Source organism: Ornithorhynchus anatinus, chromosome 6 (genome assembly GCF_004115215.2).
Source record: "Ornithorhynchus anatinus isolate Pmale09 chromosome 6, mOrnAna1.pri.v4, whole genome shotgun sequence".
In the NCBI taxonomy this organism is placed as follows: Eukaryota; Metazoa; Chordata; class Mammalia; order Monotremata; family Ornithorhynchidae; genus Ornithorhynchus; species Ornithorhynchus anatinus.
This window is the reverse complement of record NC_041733.1, coordinates 19,938,223-19,957,203: the sequence shown is the minus strand read 5'-3', so window position 1 is coordinate 19,957,203 and position 18,981 is coordinate 19,938,223. Positions and strand designations below refer to the sequence as shown.

Genomic DNA, 18,981 nt, shown 5'->3' with positions numbered 1-18,981 from the left:
AGGATCACCCCCTCCGACCCCCACAGCAGGGAACACATTGGCCCAGGGGCTTTGATTAACAAACTTTATTAGAGAGAAGCTCTTCATGATACACACATACACACACAACCAGCCTCTCTTTCCCAGCCCCTCAGACAGTGACAAGGACAGGAGCCCAGCCGGGCCCCACGGGTGCTGACCCAGCCTCCACCGGGGCAGCAAGAATGCAGGTGATGCACAGCTTTGAGGTATCTACAGCGGGAATGGCAGGAGACGCTGCACTCAGGAGGGAGAGGGACCTGCACAGCACGCCCCCAGGACTGGGGGTTGTTGGGGGTCTGCACCCTCACCCCCCGACCCAACGTTTCAGAACAGAGCTGGGCTCACCCATCGAGGGCTTCTCCGGACCCTGGCACGACTTGCCGCTTTGCTCTCTGGCATCCTGCTAGGAGCAGGGGCTCCCTCTGCCCAGCCCCTCCCCTCGCTCTTGAGGAGCACTCCAGGAATGTGGAACTCTTCCTTCACCCTCCGAGTGAGAGCAGAGGGGGAGGAAGGAAATATATTCAGACCCCAGGTTTCCTAACGGCTTGGACCCAAGGCTGGAAATTCTCACTGAAAGGCAGGCGGGTAGATAGGCAGGCCAGGCTGGTGGGCACAAGGTGCATGGAGCCCACTTATAGGATGTGGAGCAGGAGGGCAGGATGGGGCAACCGGAGAGAGATGTGTGGTAGCGAGGTGCAGGGACAGAGCGCATCAGGACCTCCCAGCCAGAGCGGGTTGGGGGGAAAATCTTGGACCGGAATACTGAGGTGGGAGAAGGGGGTGGAAGAGGGGGACCCTCTCCCCAGCCTTGCACCCCACACCAGAAGAAAGCAGCCAAAACACCGGGAGCCTGTCGAGCCAGTAGGGGAGGGCGGCCCCGCCCTGCCCCTTCACTCCTCTTTCTTGTCCTTGGGGCCGTCTACCGCTGCCTGTGGAGGAAAAGAATTGGCAGCAGGCACGGGGAGGCGATGGGGGAGCAGGGGGCTGCACTGGGGAAAAGACTCGGTGGTCCCCTCCATCCCTGTGTCTTAGCTACTGGGGTCAGGTCCGAGGGGCCCTCCCCTTCCACGCTCCAGCCCCTCTCCGCGACAGACCGTCAAGCAGCCAATACAGACCCAGAGGCCTTCTCTGTTCACTCGAGGCCTTCATCCAGGCAGAGCTGAGAGACTGCTGGCAACCTCGCCAGGAGAGCGGCAGGCCCTGTTCCTCTTTACCTAGTGTCACCGCCAAGCCTGGGGGCGGGACCCCCAAGAAGGGTCTCCAAGGCTTGCCCACCCGACCCTAGACGTAACCATGGCGATACCTTACAGAAGGCACCAGGGACATGAAGCTACTCTCGCTCCCTAACTCACGCACTTACTGTTTCCCTAGGGGTCCCGGGCCCCCACCCCCCAACCCAGAGCTGACCCTGCAGACTGGAGCCCACCTAATGACCTCGCTCCCAGGCCACAGAAGTCTCTCCCCAGGGGCAGCCCAAAGCAACCACCCAGAATAATATGCAATGGCTATTTATATGCTGCCTGCCCCAGGCGCACCACTTGATCCTCAGAGCCTGCCTTGCTGCTCTGTGGCTATTTTGGGGAGAAAGCGGGGAGGTGGGTGGGATGGGGAGGAAGAGCACAGAGAGAGGGCCGTCTGACTCTTCCGGGGCTCCATCCGCTGACCCGAACAGCGGGAGGGCAGGGAAGCCACTCGGGCAGAACCTGACCCACCGGAACCAGCAGGGTGCAGGACAGGGACCGCACAGACCTAGTTCAGGAGTGTCAGGGACCCCCCTCCCCGCCCCAGCTTCCCCACCGCCCTGCCGGCTACCCCGTTATCCTCAGCCTACTGCCCGGAGGCCTCGGGCCAGGGCCTGGCACCGTGTCCGAGCGCCGGACTGCCTCTATCGGTGCTGTGCCAGCCGAGTGCCCATCGTCAGCTGGTGACGGGGTAGCAGCTGAAACTCCGGGAAGCACCAGGAGCTACGTCACTTCCCCCCCAGGGCTGATGCGCAGAAGGGGAAGGGGTGAAGGCGGCAGCCCGGCCCCTGACTCAGGCCCTGGCACATCCCGGCTCACCTTACCTTCTCCGCTCTTCCCTTCAGGGGCCAATCTCCCACCGGCTGGAAACCTGGAGCTCAGCCAGCTTCCTCTGCCCTCCCGCTGGACCCTGCCTGGCCTCAGACAGCCAAGGAGGGCTGACTGGGCACTACCTCGGAGTTGGGGATGGGGAGCGGGGAGGGGAAGGGGTCACTTGACTCTGAAGACCCTTCTGGAAGGCCTGGGTTCTGTAAGACCCCATGGCCCTCCGCTCCCACCCTCCGGAGGCGAGGGATGGGATGAGCTGGTACCAGCCCAGTTAGGTCTGTCCCTGTGCCAGAGGGTCAGAGTCCTGCTATTTCCCCCAAGCCCCGGAGAAGTCCGGCCCCCACCAAAACAGAAAGAGCCCCCATAACCCCCAACCAGCTAGAGCCAGATTGAACTAAGACTGCCCCGCAGCCAGGCTCTGCCCGCTGCCGCACACTGTGGCCCAACTGAATTTCCCTGTGGCCGCTCGCCGAAACGGCTGTCGTCTCGGGCCAGTGGGAGCCACACAGCTCGGCCCCCAGTGGAGCGGGGGCGGGGAGAAGCTCGCCAAGGCTCCCACCCACGTCCGTACCTGCAGCCGAGAGTGCTCCTCCAGCAGCCGGTCGTATTCCTTGGTCAGCCCCTCGGACTGCTTACGCATAGCCAGGGCTTCGTTCTCCGCCTTCTCCAAGCCTGCGAGGGGTAGAGGGCACCACGGGCTGTCGCAGGGAGCGGCGGGGGGCCCCGACCCAATCTCTCCCTCCCCGAAGGCTTCAGGCAAGCTCATGGAAGCGGTCTCCCTGCTGGACTAGCCGGCAGCTCGGGACCAGGGCAGAGAAGGAGCAGGGGGAGCCACGGGACTCTCGCTCGGTGTTGCCGGCGCGGGGTGGGTGTTGAGCAAGCAGCTGTGCCCTCTCGAAACTCTTCTCGGGCCTGGAGACAGGCTCGCTGCCTGACCACCCCCGGCCCTTGACCTGGTAAGCTACTGGCAGGAGAGGCTCGAGGGGAGGTCAGTAGGACTGGGGTGAGGAGGGGAGAATGCTGCCTTAAGGGTCCCCTTACCCCCTTTGAAATATGGCACTTTCCTCCCCATGCTCCACATCCCCAGAGGAAGACCTGGAGGGCAGTCAGTGGAATGGGCCCCCTGGAAGACAGGTAGCCTCTCTCCACAGCTCCACTGCTAAATGCTATCTGGTGGGGGGGTGGGAGGGAAGGGAGGAGAGAAGAGAGAGACCCAGCTGGGATAGCCTGCAGACGCCCGGGTCAGGTCTGGCACACTAAGCTCCTGGATGTGAGGAAGAACCTGTGCCTGCTGTGCTGAAGTCGCTCCCAATCCCTTGAGACGTGGAAGGGAAACTCCCACAGAGCCTCACCATCTGGATGGCTGGGAGCTGGAAGGAAGCGTGGACGGCCCCATCCCCTGGGCTGGGGCAACGGGGGCATATGCCATCTGGGTATCCCCCGCCCCTCTGGAGAGCGGGCAGCAGTCCCCGCAGGAAAGGGTTAAAGGAGCCCGCAGCCACTTTGGAGTTGCAAGAAACCTAACTCTTGTCCACTCCCTTCCTGAACACCTCCCTCTTGGCCCTGCAGCCTCCCCCGCCACCCCTCAAAAACAAAACAAAACAAAAACCAGACCTCAAAAGCCACCCTTCTTTCTGTTCTCAGCTGAAAGGCATCTCTGCTCCCCACACCTCCCCCTTGGCCTGGCTACTCGGCATTGTATGCTGCACAACACTGTACATCTTTCTGTATCCACTCTGCCAGCCACTGACCTCTGCTTGGCGTTGATTATCTTGAGTGTGTGCGTGCATGTGTGTGTGTTGGTCGCGGGAGGGAGGGTTGGAGGGAGTTAGGGAAAAGAAACAACATCAGGAAGGTGGGAGAACGTTTGCCACGTGCTTCCTTTGCACCAGGGTGGGGGTGTGGGGGCGGAGCAGGCACGGTGCCCCTCCTTCCCTCCCTCCCTCCCTCCCGGGACCCGACTGACTTTTCTTGGTGGCGGCCAGCTCTTGGCTCAGCCTCGTGACCTCCGCTTTCAGGGTCTTGTTCTCAATGAGGTCTGCATCCTTCAGGTCCAGGGTGTCTGTGTCAATGCCCGCCTCCTGGTGGGTGGCAGGGAGGGGAAGAAAGAAATTCGGGAGACGGGTCAGAGGAGAGGCAGGAAGACCCCTCTAAATTCTGCAGAGGAAGATGAGAGGGTGTTCCGCCTCCGCTCTGCCCACCCCCGGCTTCCCATCCCATCTTGCCACCTGGAGCCTCAAGGGGCTGAGAAGGGGATGAGCCTCAGGAGCACCAGCCTCCCAGCTCCCTGTTGGGCAACACAGCAGGGGGTTGGGGGAGGGGGAGAAGTGGCCATCCCGCCCCTGCTGAAGGGTCAGCTGAGAGTCAGCCCTCAACCTGTTTGGAGATTAGCAGCCCTCAGCTGACCATCAAGAGTTGTGCCTGGCCACCTGCTCAAGGTGTGTGTGGGGGGGAGGGTGTGGGCGGCGGGGGGAGGGCGGGGGGAGTAGAGTCATCACGGCCCCTCAGGCCACCAGGCAGCCGGAGCCAGCCACACCTCTTCCCAGTTGCCCAGGAAGGGCCGGCAGAGAGCCCACTTGCTTGGACTTGTACCGTCCCTCCTGCCTGGCGGGTCCCAGCAGGCCGCCCATGCTGGAGTTTGGCTGCCAGGCTCGGGAGCCACCCAGGAGGGAGAGGAAGGAGGAGAAGGCCAGACTTTTGAGGGAAGGCCCCCCCCCAACAACAGAACCCCCCTCCCCCAAGATCAAGCCCCGGGGGGGGGGGGGGACGGACTTGACTCCAGAGGGGCCAATCCTCCGGCAGTTCCATCCCCCATCGCTGCTCCCCGGCACCCCACCAGAAAAGAACAGGATTTCTGAGATGCGGCGCCGGAGGCCAGCGACACGGCAGCGTGAGGTGAAGGTGCCCGGGGCCGTGCCAGTCCCGGGAGCGCCCTCGGGGGCTGGGGGAGGGGGAGAGGCCGGCCACCACTCTCACCTTCTTCAGCTTGTCGTTCTCCTCCATGTATTTCTTGGCCGCGTCACTGGCGCCCTCTGCCTGCTTCTTGAAGGCCTCATTGGAAGCCAGCAAGGTGGCCTGCTGGGAGATGAGGGTGACCAGGCGCCTCAGTAAGCTGAAGTCCATCGGTAAGGGGGATAGAAGGAGAGATGGGGGAGGAGTAGGGGGAGGGAGAGAGAGACACAGAGAGAGACACGGCATCAGCATCTACGAGGGGCCCACACATGGCCCAGTCACATGCCTTCCTCCTGCCCCGGGTGGAATTTCTGGGCTAGGAGCGCCGGGCTCCTGCCTCCCCTGCAGCCGCCGCCTGCCCGTTGGTCCGGGAGACTCTGCTCCCAGACTCGTTCGGTCATTCGGTAGATTTGATTGAGGGCTTTACTATGTGCGGAGCGGCGGACTAAGCGCTTGGAACGGACAATTCGCCGACAGAGACCATCCCTGCCCGATGACGGGCTCACAGTCTAATCGGGGGAGACGGACGGCAGAGCGAAACAGAACGAAAGGAAAACAAGACAACATTATCACGATAAATAGAATCAAGGGGATGTACGCCTCATTAACAAAATAAATAGGGTAATAAATAATATATACAAATGAGCATGGTGCGGAAGGGAAGGGGGAGGGGGACCAGAGGGAAAGGGGCTCCACCGAGGGGAGGGGAAGGGGGAGGAGCAGAGGGTGGACTCCCTCGCCCCTCATCCTCACCCCTCCACTTAATCGGTCCAGGCCTCGTGGATGAGGCGGGCTTGGAGAAGGAAGGGGAGGAAGCCCCCATTGATCGGAGAGGAAGGGAGAGCCTGAGAGAGGCAGAGGGAGGAAGCCTGAGGCAGTGCCTGCCCATCAGGAGCAGGGGCACTTGTAGGGAAGACCAAAAAAGCAGAGAACTAGGCCAGGGCGAGGGCTCCTGGGAGGACAAGTGAGCACCAGGCCAAAAAGCCCTTCCTCCCTCTTCTGACTGGCCAGAACTACCATGCTTACATTGTACCCTCCCAAGCGCTCAGTACAGCGCTCCGCCCACGGTAGCGCTCAATAAATACGTTCGACTGACCAATCCTTCCGGCGGAAGGCCCACGCTACTGAATTCAGCCCTGCGGGGACTCTGGGCCAAACCTCTCTGGAGTCGACCCTTCCGGCACCACCTGGAGCCACGCAGGGGAGCCTGAAGACCCCGGGCTCACAGGCTGGGGCGATCGGGGACCGGGGGCCAGGCGGCGACGGGGCCGACGTCTCTCCTGCCGGCCTCGGTTTCAGGCTCGCAGAGGCCGTTTCGAGAACTTAGCCGGCCGTTATGTAATTCGGCCCAAATGAGGTCTTCTCTGGCTAGGGGGAAGGAGGGAAGAAACGGGGCGTGAGATAAGGTTTCGTGGCTAGTCATCCAGGAGAGGAGAGCGGGTGGCAGCCCGAGCCCAGGAACGGGTGGGAGGGGCTGCGGCTCCCCGAACTGGGAGAGGTCAAGGCAGGCAGGGGGAGGCTCACCGCCTGACCAGCCCAGAGCCTGGGTGGCAGTCACAGCTCCTTCCACTGCTGCAGGCGGGGAGAGGCCTTGCTCGTGGAGAAGGGGGAGGAATGGAGAAAGGTCCGCTCCCCAACACTTTCCCTCCAACCCAGCGGAAGCCCCCCGTCCCCAGATCCACACGGTGGGCAAATCTCTCCCGTTCTGAGACCGATCCGGGATCAAACCGGGCCCTCCCCTACCCCTCCCAGGCATTGGATGAGCAGGCTGAGGGAGGAGGGGGTTCAAGAGCATAAAGAGTAACCCAAGTAAGGATAGAGATAGTGGACAGAGGGCGAGCAGGGTTCAAGTTGCACATGATGAGGATGTCCAGGTGACGGAATGGTATCCAGAGAACCAGGGGCTACTTCCAACCCACCCAGAAAGCAGGCTGTTCGGGTCCCTCCTTCCTGACCGGAGGCCCTGATTCCCCTTCTTGCTGTAACTGCTCAACCCCACCCGGGGTCCTCCCCTAGTCTCTCGGGCTTGAGGGGAACAAACCTATCAAGACGACGATGATCAGAAGGCAGTGGAAGCCTGTGCCCACCCAGCTCAGCCAGTAAGAAGGCCCCGGGCTCCCACGGCCAGGCCTAAAGCCCCACCAACTCAGCTGAGCCCTTCTCATAGATATCCCTATTTAGGGGGAGATATTGGATAAGCTGAGAAACGCTTGATTTGACGAGGAAGGGGAGGAGGGGGACTTGGCCACTTCTCCCTGGTCCACTTGAGACGGACGTGGCCCCCGGCCCCCAGATGAGACAGCAGGAATGCCGGTGGAGAGAGAAGATGGGACCTAGAACCTCCCCCGCCCCCCCCGGCAACAGCAGGCAGGGTCCGGTACATGGGCCTCAGAGTTGGCCTCCCAGGGGACCGGCCTCGGCAGCAGGACTCGGGCTCCAGATGGCATAACAGGATCTGGCTGGGGCAGCGTTTTTCCAGTGACATGTGCCCTCTAAAATTAGGGCCCTTGTGCCGCGTGGCTGGGGCCTCAGGTTTCCTACCCATGTGCTGGCAGGCCTCTCCCCACCCCGATCTCTGTTCCAAGCAGCCCCATGTTGTCATCCCCCGGCAGCCAGGGGAGAGGCTGCTGCCCACCCTAAGACCCCCGCCCCGCCACCGACCTTCTCAGGGAGCAGCGCCAGGTGGCTCAGACTCAGAAGCATGGGCGGTGGGAGCGACACTCCCTTTCTCCTCCAGAGGAAAGCGCTAGCTGGGGAATACTGGGGGGTAGGAAGGTAGAGTGGGCTCCCAGCGGTGGTGGGCTGGGGGCCAGGCCTGCCATCTAATGGGGAGGGTGGAGACTGGATCAGCCAGAGTCCCAGATGGTGCATCTCCCCACCCCTCCCACCTCTAGGCTGCGGTTGGCGGGAGACCTTCTCGAGAGGAACCGGTGAGTAACCGTAGCTGAGCCGCCGCATCGTGACGGCTCGGGCCTGGCCGCCAGGGCCCCGGAGGCGGCCAAGGGCCGCCAGCTGGTTTCGGCTCTGGGCGGGAGGAGGAGGGGGAGGTGGGCTGGCCTACACCTGCCCAGCTGTCTTTGTCTGAGCACTCTTTCCAAGAGGGGGCATGAAAAAGCAGGAAAAACAAGGTGTGGGAGGAGGAGGAGGAGGAGGAGGAGGAGGAGGAGGAGGAGAGAGCACAAGACCGGGACCGTTTCCCACCCTTCCCGGTACCGTCCGGTCCCGGAAGGAACTGCGCCTTCACTTGGAGCTGTTAGAGCCAGGGGATCTGTAAGCTCGCTTGTCCCTTGCACGCAGCAACCATGGAAATGACCCCAGGCCAGAAACACTCAGGGAGCGGCCTCAGGTCTCAAATATCCCAACAAGAATTGAGGGAGGCCACAGACAGGCTTCTTCTCCTCGCTACTTGGGCCTGTATTTTTTTGGCCCTGGATCCACTCTGGCTCAGGCCCTAAAACCTAACAGAAGAAAGCGTGTGGGTGTCGGGGGGCGGGAGGAAGGGGATTGGGGGGGCGGAGAGAGGAGGGGTGGGGGAGGAAAGAGCCTGACTGGCCTGAGATACGGACACGGCATTTTTTTAGGCTAACTCTGATACGGCTAAAGGGTCTGTGAGTATTTCCTCCTCGCTGGGGAGGAATGAAGCCCAGAGGACTGAGAAGCTGGTGACCAGACCTATCTCTGTAGAGGCCAAGTGAGAGGGGAAATGGGTGAGAGTGGAAGGGACTGAGATTTAGGTGATACATGAGTGCAAGCTTTCCCCGGGCGGGGTTTAAGTGCTGGCTCTTCAGCTCGAATCCCCTCCCCTGGGAAGAACCAGGTCAGATGGCTTCCTTCCGTCAGCTCAGTGGGGGACGGGGGGCTGGAGGCTCCCTGGGTTTCACAGACCAGGGGGCTACCCCCAACCGGGAGACCGTGCCCGTTCTATAGAGCGGCTACATGAGCCCGCTGCTGCCATGGCAACATCAACAAGAGAACTATCTAGTGCTCCTGCTGGCCCGCCCACCTGCCGGACTCGTCTTTCCAACGGGCCTACTGTGGCTAATTGGGCAACGGCTGCCATGCCGGACTGGGGCAACTGGTGCTGCAGTGCCATCTGCTGGACAGCAGGACCCCCACCCACCCCCTCCTGATCTTACCCCATTCTTCCGGGACCCAATCCCTGTTCTGACTCAGTGTCGGGCCAAGGGAAAGAAACTGTAAAAAAAACCCAAAGATGAACAAAAAAGCCGATCCTCTCTGCTTGTCGGAAGCCCTCTTTAGCTCTGGGACCGCAGAGGGAGGGAGGGATATTTGGCGGTAACTCCGGGAGCCCAGAAGGTAACCTGGGCCCCCGGGCTGCTTGAGGAAGGCAGCGGCTTAGTGCCCAGAGCACGGGCTTGGGAGTCAGAAGATCTTGGGTTCTAATCCCCGTTCCGCCGCATGTCTGCCGTGTCACCCCTGGGCGAGTCACTTCACTTCTCTGGGTCTCAGTTGCCACATCTGCAAAATGGGGACTCAGAGTGTGAACCCTATGTGGAACAGGGACTGTGTCCAACCTGATTAGCTTGTATCTACCCCAGCACTTGGAACAGTGGTTGGCACATAGTACCATAACAAATACCACAATTATTATTATTAGAGAAGTGGATAGTGCACGGGCTTGGGAGTCAGAGGTCAGGGGTTCTAATCCCAGTTTCCCCACTTGTCCGCTGGGGGTGACTTTGGGCAAGTCACTTAGCTTCTCTGTGCCTCAGTTGCCTCATCTGTAAAATGGGGATTAAGACCGTCAGCCCCACGTGGGACAACCTGATTACCTTGTATCTCCCCCAGCGCTTAGAACAGCGCTTGGCACATAGTAAGCGCTTAACAAATACCATTATTATTAGCCATCTGGGGGCAAAGTGCCACAGCCAACCAGTCAGCTTGAAATTAAATGGAAAGCCTCACTGACAACTACAGGAATAGGAGAACTGGGTAGGGCTCCAGACAATAGTGAGAGACCAGATGGAGGAGAGAGGAAGAGGAGAGAGAGAGAGAACAAGTGGCCACCACAGGTTGCCTGCAGTGACGGTACTGCATGGCCCACCTGGCCACTGTGGCCGAGACTGCCTGGGGCAGGAAGGGAGGAACTGGGGCAGCGGAGAAGGTCGCCAGGGAAGGCACACTTGGATCTGACCTTGGGAGAGGTTATGCCAATGCACCCGACGGGCGGCCTAACTACTTCCTATAGCTGACCCTCAGAGCCAGAGGAGGGTCAGGGGTGCCTCACTGGCCCAGGTTCGGCCAACTTTCTGCCCCAGCCTTCAGTTTACCTTTCCGTACGGCGTCCCCCTGCCTCGGCCCTCCCAAAGGGGCCCAATATTGGGGCAGACAGAGGCCAGGACTCCTGGGTTCTCACCGGCTGGCTCCACCTCCGAGGAACTAGGGGATTTCGGGGAAATCATTAGACCCAAGGTCTCTGAGAACTGGAAGGAGTCAATTTCCTCCCTCAGACCCTCAGCACTAGGGTGACGGTCAATGAGATGAAGGGGGGGAAAAAGAAAAAATCCATTCAGACCTTTGAGCTTGGGGGCAATGGGTAAGCTGGGGATTACTACTAGCAAATACACCATGAAGCCTGATGCCCTGTAATCCTACGACTTAGCATCCCCAGTGGAGGTGGCCCTGAGTCACAAAGAGCAGGCCCTGTCAGATCAGATCAGACGGTGCCGGTCTCTCCTCGATTGGGCCCCCAGAAGCTCCAGGTGAGGCCGAGGCAGCAGGCCCCCTGGGGCGCTTGCTGCAGCATGGACACCCCGAGAGGAGGGGCAGGGGGCTGGGCGCCTTGCCGTGACCCCCGACTCCACGGCCCGGTAGGCCCAGAACAGGTGAGAAGCAGCGTGGCCTAGTGGAAAGAGGCCAGGCCTGGGAGTCAGAAGACCTGGGTTCTACACCCAGCTCTGACAAATGCTTGCTGTGTGATCTTGTGCAAGTCACTTCACTTCCCTGTGCCTCAGTTCTCCTGTTCTCCCACCTACTTGTACGGTGAGCCCCATGTGGGACAGGGACTGTGTCCAACCTAGTTCACTTGCATCTATCCTGGCACTTAGAATAATGATTGACGCAGTAAAATAAAAAATAAAAAGCCCAGCTAGAACCCCCTCCACACACAGGGGCATCACCCCACTTCTCCGGAACCCCTCCCTTCTGCTACCCCGCCATGCTTCAGAGCTCTCCCTCCTTCTGGGGCAGACAGGCGACAAGACCTTGCTTAGCCTCCACCGAGAAGCCGGGGGAAAGCCCATTCTCACACCCCCTACCACAAGCCTCAGGGACGGGAGCCAAGGAAGTACACGCTGAAGCCACTGGCAGTCGTTCTGAAGTCGCTCCCCCTGCCACCTCAGGCTCCCCCCTGTCATGCACCACCCAGACCCCCCCAGCCCGCCAACTCACAAGGACAACAGCAAGGAGAAGCCGGCGATGTACAGGTTCCTCTGGGCCCGGAAGAGCTTCATGTGGAAGTGCTCCATGGCCCCAGGGGTGGTCTGCAGGTTCACGGTCTCGGTCACGTTGTCGTACTTTCGGATCTCCCGCACGGCATCTAGGGATGGGGGGTGGGGGGAGGGAGAGAGAAGCATCTTGACGGGGTCCCCGGGGATGGGACGGAAAGGAACAAGTCTGGGCTGATGGAGTTAGGGCAACAGCCTGGTGTCAGCCTGCCCAGGCCTCCAGGGGGCAGAGGGGCGCGACATTCCGTCTGGCCATGTATCGATGGCTGGAGAATGTGGGAAGACGGCCAATCTGAGCCATCTTTTAAAGCCCCGGCAGCCTCCTGTTACTGAGATAATGGCTGACTGAACAGCAGAGAGAGAAAGCCATCTGCAGGTTGACCTCTCCCAAGCCATTCCCCGACCTAAAAGGGGGAAATGAGATCAGTGAAGGCTGAATAATGCCACTTCAGGAATTGGGGCAGGTGGCGAGGGGCAGGTCAGGGCACAAGACCCCTGGGGAGAGGAAGTAAGGGAGGCTGGGTGAGAACACAAGGGCGAGAGGCCAAGGGTGCCTGCCCTGGAAGCGCTGGGGGGAGTCGCCTAGGGAGGGCTCAAGGCCTTGGACAGATTAAGAGAGTCAGAAAGATTTGGGTACTTGGGTTCTATCTTAAAGAGGTGCAAGAGCTCTAGAGTGCTTCGGGATTAACCGGATGACATCTTGGGCTCTTTTGACTTTGTTTTGCCACAGCTTTGTCAGTTCGTGAAAATGGGTCCAATTCTAATTGTCATTTAGGCTTTTACTTCCTGCCTGAAGTGCCTACTCCACCTTCGGTAAGTTAGCGTCTCTCGACTAACGTAGGAGGAAAGCCAGAATGCAGTGCCCTAAGAATCCATTCCCAGTGAAGGGTTAAGATTCGAACACCCCTCCGAATGGAGCTCCTGGACTTGAGGCCCCAACCGACTCCCACTCCTTTAAAGGGACTAAGCCGGGGAAGGGTGGCGGTAGCTTACTGGGTTCATCTCGGGGTGGTCGAGGCAGAAAACGTTGTTGAAAAGCTTATGGAAGGCCAGGATAGAGATTATGCGAAAGTATGAAGGTTTGGCTTGGGGGAAATCCCTAACCGCGGCAATTGGTGGCAAACCTGACCCCAGCACAGCTGAATCCTTGGGGAGCTTTCAATAGTATTTATTGAGCACTTACTATGTGCAGAGCACTGTACTAAGCGCTTGGAATGAACAAGTCGGCAACAGAGAGAGACAGTCCCTGCCGTTCGACGGGCTTACAGTCTAATCGAGAAGGATCCCTGGACTTGGGCCTGGATCACCACAGGCCTGCCTGGCCAACGCTGACCAGGATATGACCCACAGTCACCCTCCCTGCTGGTTTTCAAGTAGCTATTTTCTCCAAAAAGCTTTTTTTTGAAGTCACTGAAAAGCCTGGCCAGCTTTCTTTGCCTCATCATTGGCCACTTTGAGGTATCTCTGCCTCCTCCGGGGGGCCAGGGTGCTGATGGTGTGAGACAGATGGGTTCCCCCTTTCCCTCGGCCTCACTACAGTCACTTCTGATCTTTTGTCCACTCTGACTAGGAGGCAATGCAAGGCACCTCTCCGACACCGCCTGTCAGAGCTGTAACGAATAGCATCGAGAGCGGATTTGCCAGGGACGTTCCCTCGGTTAATGAGACACCCTTGATGTTGCTAAAGCCATACGTTCTTACTACATCTAGGAGACAGAGTAGAGGCAGATTCCTAACAGTTAAAGAGCAACTTGTGGGGGATTTTCCTGGCTCCACCAGCTTGGTCCATCCAAGACCAGGAGGAGACTCTGCTTTCACTTCTGGGGAGCGGCAGGCCATTGCTCTCCCTCTCTCCCCTCTTCAACCAGGAAACGTCACAGGAACACCCAGGGTGTCCAAGCCCAGCCTAACCCAACGGGGTCAGAGCTCAATCGGAAAGAGGTCTCCGGGCTTAATGTATTAAGGAGGGGGCAGAATGAATGCCACAGCCCTAATAAGGCTCCCTGACCCCCCATCAAGCTCAGGATGGCAAAAGAGCTGGGCTGCCCGAGGGTCTCTGCCAGCCTCTCAACTCACCACTGGGCCCTGGTCCCCCTGACCAAGACTAGTGGCGGGTAATAAGCCTGTGGACTGCTGTCTTTGCTCTAGTAAGGACGGGCAGCATGGGGAGGAAGGGTAGAGGAAGTTAACTCACCAACCAACGCATCTCCCTCTCTGGGCTTCTCTAGTCATTCAGGCTCAGACACCACAGCTTCCCCATCATGCCAGCTTAGTTCAAGGGCACCGCCCCTAAGAGCTATCTATTCTGACTGCACGACGAGCACGATGATCAACCTGGGAGTGGGGCAGGGGTGCCTAAAGAGAAGAGGCAACTTCCTGCCTGGTGTTGGGGGTGGGGTAGGGGGTGCGGGTGGGAGGGCACCCTCTTCCCTTCCAGGTCTTCCACAAGCTCACGGGATCTAGTTCTGAGATATAGAATAGAGAACTCCCTGTCTTCTGTCAGTTCAGTCAAGAGAGCAAGAGGGATTTCCCTTGACACCTGGCCTTGTGGGTGGGAGACCCTGAGCGCAAAACTGAAGCCAAGAAAGCCTTTTAAAGAGAGGGGGAGGGACTGGACCAGGACAACGTCAAAAGGACAGGCCCAGTATTTCACACTGATCCCACTGCCTATTACGTGAAATTAACAGGCATCTATATATTTTCAAGGGGCTTTACGGTCATTTTTATTAGTCCTTCCCTGCTGCCCTCCCAGCAGTTCCTTGAAGACTCTGGAAACTGAGCCACACAGAACTTGAGCCACTCGGGATTCAGAAAGGCAGAATTAGGAACTAGTGGGGCCCTGATCAGCCCGAGACTGGAGAGGCTGGTGCCCTGCTCTATGGAGGTTCTGCCCGATCCAGAGCAGTCTGGCACCTCCTGAGTCACAGCAATAGCAATACAATCAATCAATCACTGGTCTCTGAGCACTTACTATGTGTAGAGCATTGTGTTAAGTGCATGAGTACAACAGAACAGTTGGTAGACACGCTTCCTGCCTTTGAGGAGGTCAAATATGATGGATTGACTGACCTACGGATATGGGAAGACCAACCAGCCTCACAGCTAACTGCCAGCACCTGCTCCTCTGAATTCCTCACCAAACTTCTAATTTAGACAGCGCAACCCCTCTGCTCTCCCCAGGGGCATCTGGGGTTGCCCTACCGCTTGGGGAAGGGCTCCTGGACCCCACACCCTCAGGCGTACCAACTTCCGGCACACTGGGCCCTCTGGAGAACCAGGCGGCTACACCGGTTCTTGCCCGGGCGCATCCCATCCCCTTCCAATCTTAAGGAGACACCTCCCACGGCCCAACCCGGTAAGGGTGGGACCCAAAGACTCCTGCCAGCTCCACCGAGGGGCGGAGACCTTTCCCGGCTAGAACGACAGGAAACGTTAAGGCAGTTCTCGGTCAGGCACCAAGGCTCGTTTGGAAATGAGGCCCAAGACCACTTAACCTCTTTTCTAACAAGAGAAGACTTCTGATGATGACGGGCTTTAGGACCTTGTGCCGCTGACCTTTCCTCAAATGCCCTCATCCCTGCACATGCTTCCTCCTTCCTTCTTAGCCAAACATGCCCCTCCTCTTTCCAGGCAAACCATTTCCACCTACCCATTAGGCCTTTCTCCACCCTTCCACGCCAGTCTTCCCGGGAGAGCATCACCTGGCTCCCAACTCCTACCCTCCCAACACACCTGTGAGCACTCTTGTTTATCACCATTCAGGTGTCTGCGCTGTTGTGTCTTTGTGCGTGCGTACATGTGGGTTTGTTTGTCCTTCTGTTTGCACGGACTCCCACATAAAATCAGAAACCCACTGAAGGCAAGGCCTCCTTCATACTGGGTCACCCTGTGCACCTAGGACATGGAGGCCACTCCCTGAATATTTTAGGAAGGAGCTGAAGGTCGTGTAACCGTGGAAATACAGAAGACTGGATCAAACTCACCAATGACTAACAGCACCAGGATGACAATGAGGACAACAAAGAAGGTGTTGCCATAAGATACCACCAACTGCACGAAGCGCGACTTGAAGATCTTCTGCCATCTGGAAGCAGAGGGACACACAGACACACAGCTGGTGAGCGCAGGGGACCCTTGGCACGGGGTGGGGAGATGGACGGGATACCAGCTTAGTGACCGGGCAACAGAGCAGTTCCTCATACAGCCTCCTCTGAAAACAGAGCTTCTAATAATAATGATGATGGTACTTGTTAAGTGCTTACTATTTGCCAAGCACTGTTCAGGTAATCAGGTTGTCCCACGTGGGGCTCATAGTCTTAATCCCTATTTTACAGATGAGTTAACTGAAGCATAGAAAAGTTAAGTGACTTTCCCAAGGTCACACAGCTGACAAGTGTAACGAATAGAACCGAGAGCAGATTTGCCAGGGACATTACCTCGGTTAATGAGACACCCTTGATGTCGTTTAAGCCATTTTACTACATCTAGGAGACAGAATAGAGACAGATTCCTAACAGTTAAGGAGCAGGACAAACTTGCAGGGGATTTTCCTGGCTCCACCATCTTGGTCCATCCAGGAGGAGACTCTGCTCTCACTTCTGGGGAGAGGCAGGCCAGAGCTGGGATTGGAACTCACGACCTCTGACTCCCAAGCCTGGGCTCTTTCCAGTAAGCCAAGCTGCTTCTCCCTCAGGTTTCTGGGACAACGTGTTTCTCCATTAGGAGAGGGGATTGCCCCATCCTGTGGGGGCTAACCCATGAGAGAACAGTTAGGAGGGCAAAGGTACAACTGAGGCAAGTCTCCGGCCCAGTTTCACGTGACCCAGTGATGCAAGGGCATCCAATCTCTGTAGGAAACAAGAATGTCGAAGGGCTCTGGAAGGACATAGTGAATGACAGGATTCCTCCTTCCATATATGAGAGAGGCTCTTCCTCCCTCTGGAAACACTGGGGAGGATCAATCGTACTTACTGAGCGCTTACTATATGCAGAGCTATTGTAGTAGGCGTTTGGGAGAATACGGTGAGGCCAGAGTTGGTAGAAACATTCCCTGTCCACAAGGAGCTTAGAGTTTACAGGGAAAGGGTGAATGTGCGGGGGTAGCAGGGAAACAAAGGAGAACTTGGGGCCTCCGGTACTGGTGAGATCCTATAACAGGTTCTACCTGCTCTCCCAGACCTCGGGATTACGAGTCAGGGTCTTGTGGGAGACCGGCTAACGCCATACACTTAGGCCGCCGCGGTGGACAACGGGCAATTACTTCCTACTGCGACTCCGTGCTCCTCACCCCCTTTCCACAGAGGGGAATGGGTCATACCTCTTGGGAGAAATGAAGGGAATGCACAGCAGCAGGACAGCAAAAACCTCGGCGTAGAGAAAGGTGGCAACGGCAGTCCACTGAAGACTCATCTTGGTTCCAGGGAGAGAAAGGCACAGGCAGCAGCTAGGTCTAGAATGAGGGAACATGGGGTAGAAGAGTTAGTGCAACCTGGTGCAGATACACACTACGATGAGAGCCAAAACCCGTCCCATCAACTCTCACTCTTCAAACCTGGCCTGGTGGGGAGGGCTTTCAAGATTCCCTGCGTCTTCCGGCCCGTTGCCAGCTATATTGAAGCAATCAGGAGGCAAGGTAGACTCAATTGAACGGAAGCCCCCGGAGACCCCTCGGCGGCCAGGAAATACACCTTTCCTGCAGACGGACTCGGCCGAAGCCTCAAATTACGTACACCCCCCCCCCCACCATGAATACAGTGAAACCTGAGAGGCCAAGTGCTCAAAAATCTCCTCTTCAGACTCTTACATGGTCTTCTCCTGTAGGTTTCACACACATATCCCTAAGCGTGGGGGTGTGTCACATACACTTAGACTGTGAGTCTGTCATTGGGCAGGGATTGTCTCTATCTGTTGCCCTTCCAATTATCCATTCCAAGCATTTAGTGCAGTGCTCTGCACCTAGTAAGCGCTCAGTAAATACTACCGAACGAATGAATAAGCCCACGGCAGAGCCTCTGGCCTAGTGGAAAAACTATCTGTTGCCAAATCGTCCATTCCAAGCGCTTAATACAGTGCTCTGCACCTAGTAAGCGCTCAATAAATACTACCGAACGAATGAATACGCCCACGGCAGGGCCTCTGGCCTAGTGGAAAAACTATCTGTTGCCGAATCGTCCATTCCAAGCGCTTAATACAGTGCTCTGCACCTAGTAAGCGCTCAAATACTACTGAACGAATACGCCGACAGCAGCGCCTCTGGCCTAGTGGAAAAACTGTCTGTTGCCGAATCGTCCATTCCAAGCGCTTAATACAGTGCTCTGCACCTAGTAAGCGCTCAATAAATACTACCGAACGAATGAATACGCCCACGGCAGAGCCTCTGGGCCAGTGGAAAAAACTCACTTCGGGGCGGCAGCTGCAGACCTGGCTCCCGTCTTCCTCTAATTCAGGAGGACTGCTTGAGCGCTTACTAGGTGGCAGAGCACTGTAGTAAGCGCTTGGAAGGCGCAATTCGGCAACAGCCGGAGGGCACCCCTGCCCAAGGACGGGCTCGATGGGGAACCTAAGTCACCCCCCACCCCCGCGGGGCTGGCGATCTCCGGTCTCCGGCGGGATGACGGGGGCTAAAGGGGAAAGCCCCCCGGGGAGAGGGGGACCCCCACCTCCAGTCCCTGCCCACCCCGGGGGCGCTGCGGGAAGGGCCGGTCCTGGTGCAGAGGGAGGCCCGGGCCAGGTTGGGCCGGTCCTGCCCACCGCGGAGGCTTTCGGGAAAGAAGGCAAGGCCCGGCCTTTGGCCCCGCACCTTCGGCCCACGCGCGGGACAGGCCGGGAGCCCCCCCCAGGACCGCTGCCCCCCCTGCAGGGGTGGTCCCTCCTCCGCCGTGACGCCCCCCGAACCCCCTTTCATTACTGGGAGGCGCTACCTGCACTAGTTGCACCTGCCCCTCCCCCCCCAGCTTCCTAGGGACTTGAACCCAAGACCTCCCCGCCCGGCCAGCTCCTCCTCCGGCCTCACCGGGTCTCTCGCCGTGGATGGAGCCGCGCAGCGACCGCCCCCGCCTCCCGCCCAGCTCCCCTCTCTTCCTCCCCAGTCACCGCCCAACGGTCACTTCCGCCTCCGAGGCGCCGGCCCTTCTAGCCACAGCCTCTATGGGTGACGGGGCCACTTCACTAAGGGAGGAGCGCGCGGGCCACTTCCGCCCGCCCGGCCCCCCCTGGGCCGTTCTAGCCCCCGTCGTCCTCCAACGTCTCGATGGTCGGGGGGAAGGCGGGGACGAGGAGGGAGGGGGCGGGGACGCTCTGGGCGGCGGCTCCTCCCCGCGTCTCGCTCGCCTCGGGGGGTGGGGATTGTGGGCCGGTGGCGGAGTCACTGGCGCCGAGGTCGGCCGGGGAGGAGGACGCGGGAGGCGCAGCCGGGGCCCGGGGCGGGGGCCGAGCCCGGGGGAGGAGGACGAGGAGGACGCGAAGCCCCCCAT

General features: G+C 58.8%; 1 protein-coding gene across 1 annotated transcript; it reads right to left on the bottom strand.

Moving 5' to 3' along the window:
- Window positions 1-50: 50 nt before the first annotated feature.
- BCAP31 (B cell receptor associated protein 31) lies at window positions 51-18,623 on the bottom strand. The gene is made up of 8 exons (XM_029067730.2): window positions 18,522-18,623; window positions 16,827-16,958; window positions 15,493-15,593; window positions 11,454-11,601; window positions 5,067-5,202; window positions 4,057-4,171; window positions 2,662-2,762; window positions 51-950 (listed from the first exon to the last, which is right to left on the bottom strand). Exons 2-8 carry the CDS (start codon window positions 16,916-16,918, stop codon window positions 912-914), a joined length of 732 nt encoding a protein of 243 aa, XP_028923563.1. The 5' UTR covers window positions 16,919-16,958; window positions 18,522-18,623; the 3' UTR covers window positions 51-911.
- Between the last annotated feature and the right edge of the window lie 358 nt (window positions 18,624-18,981).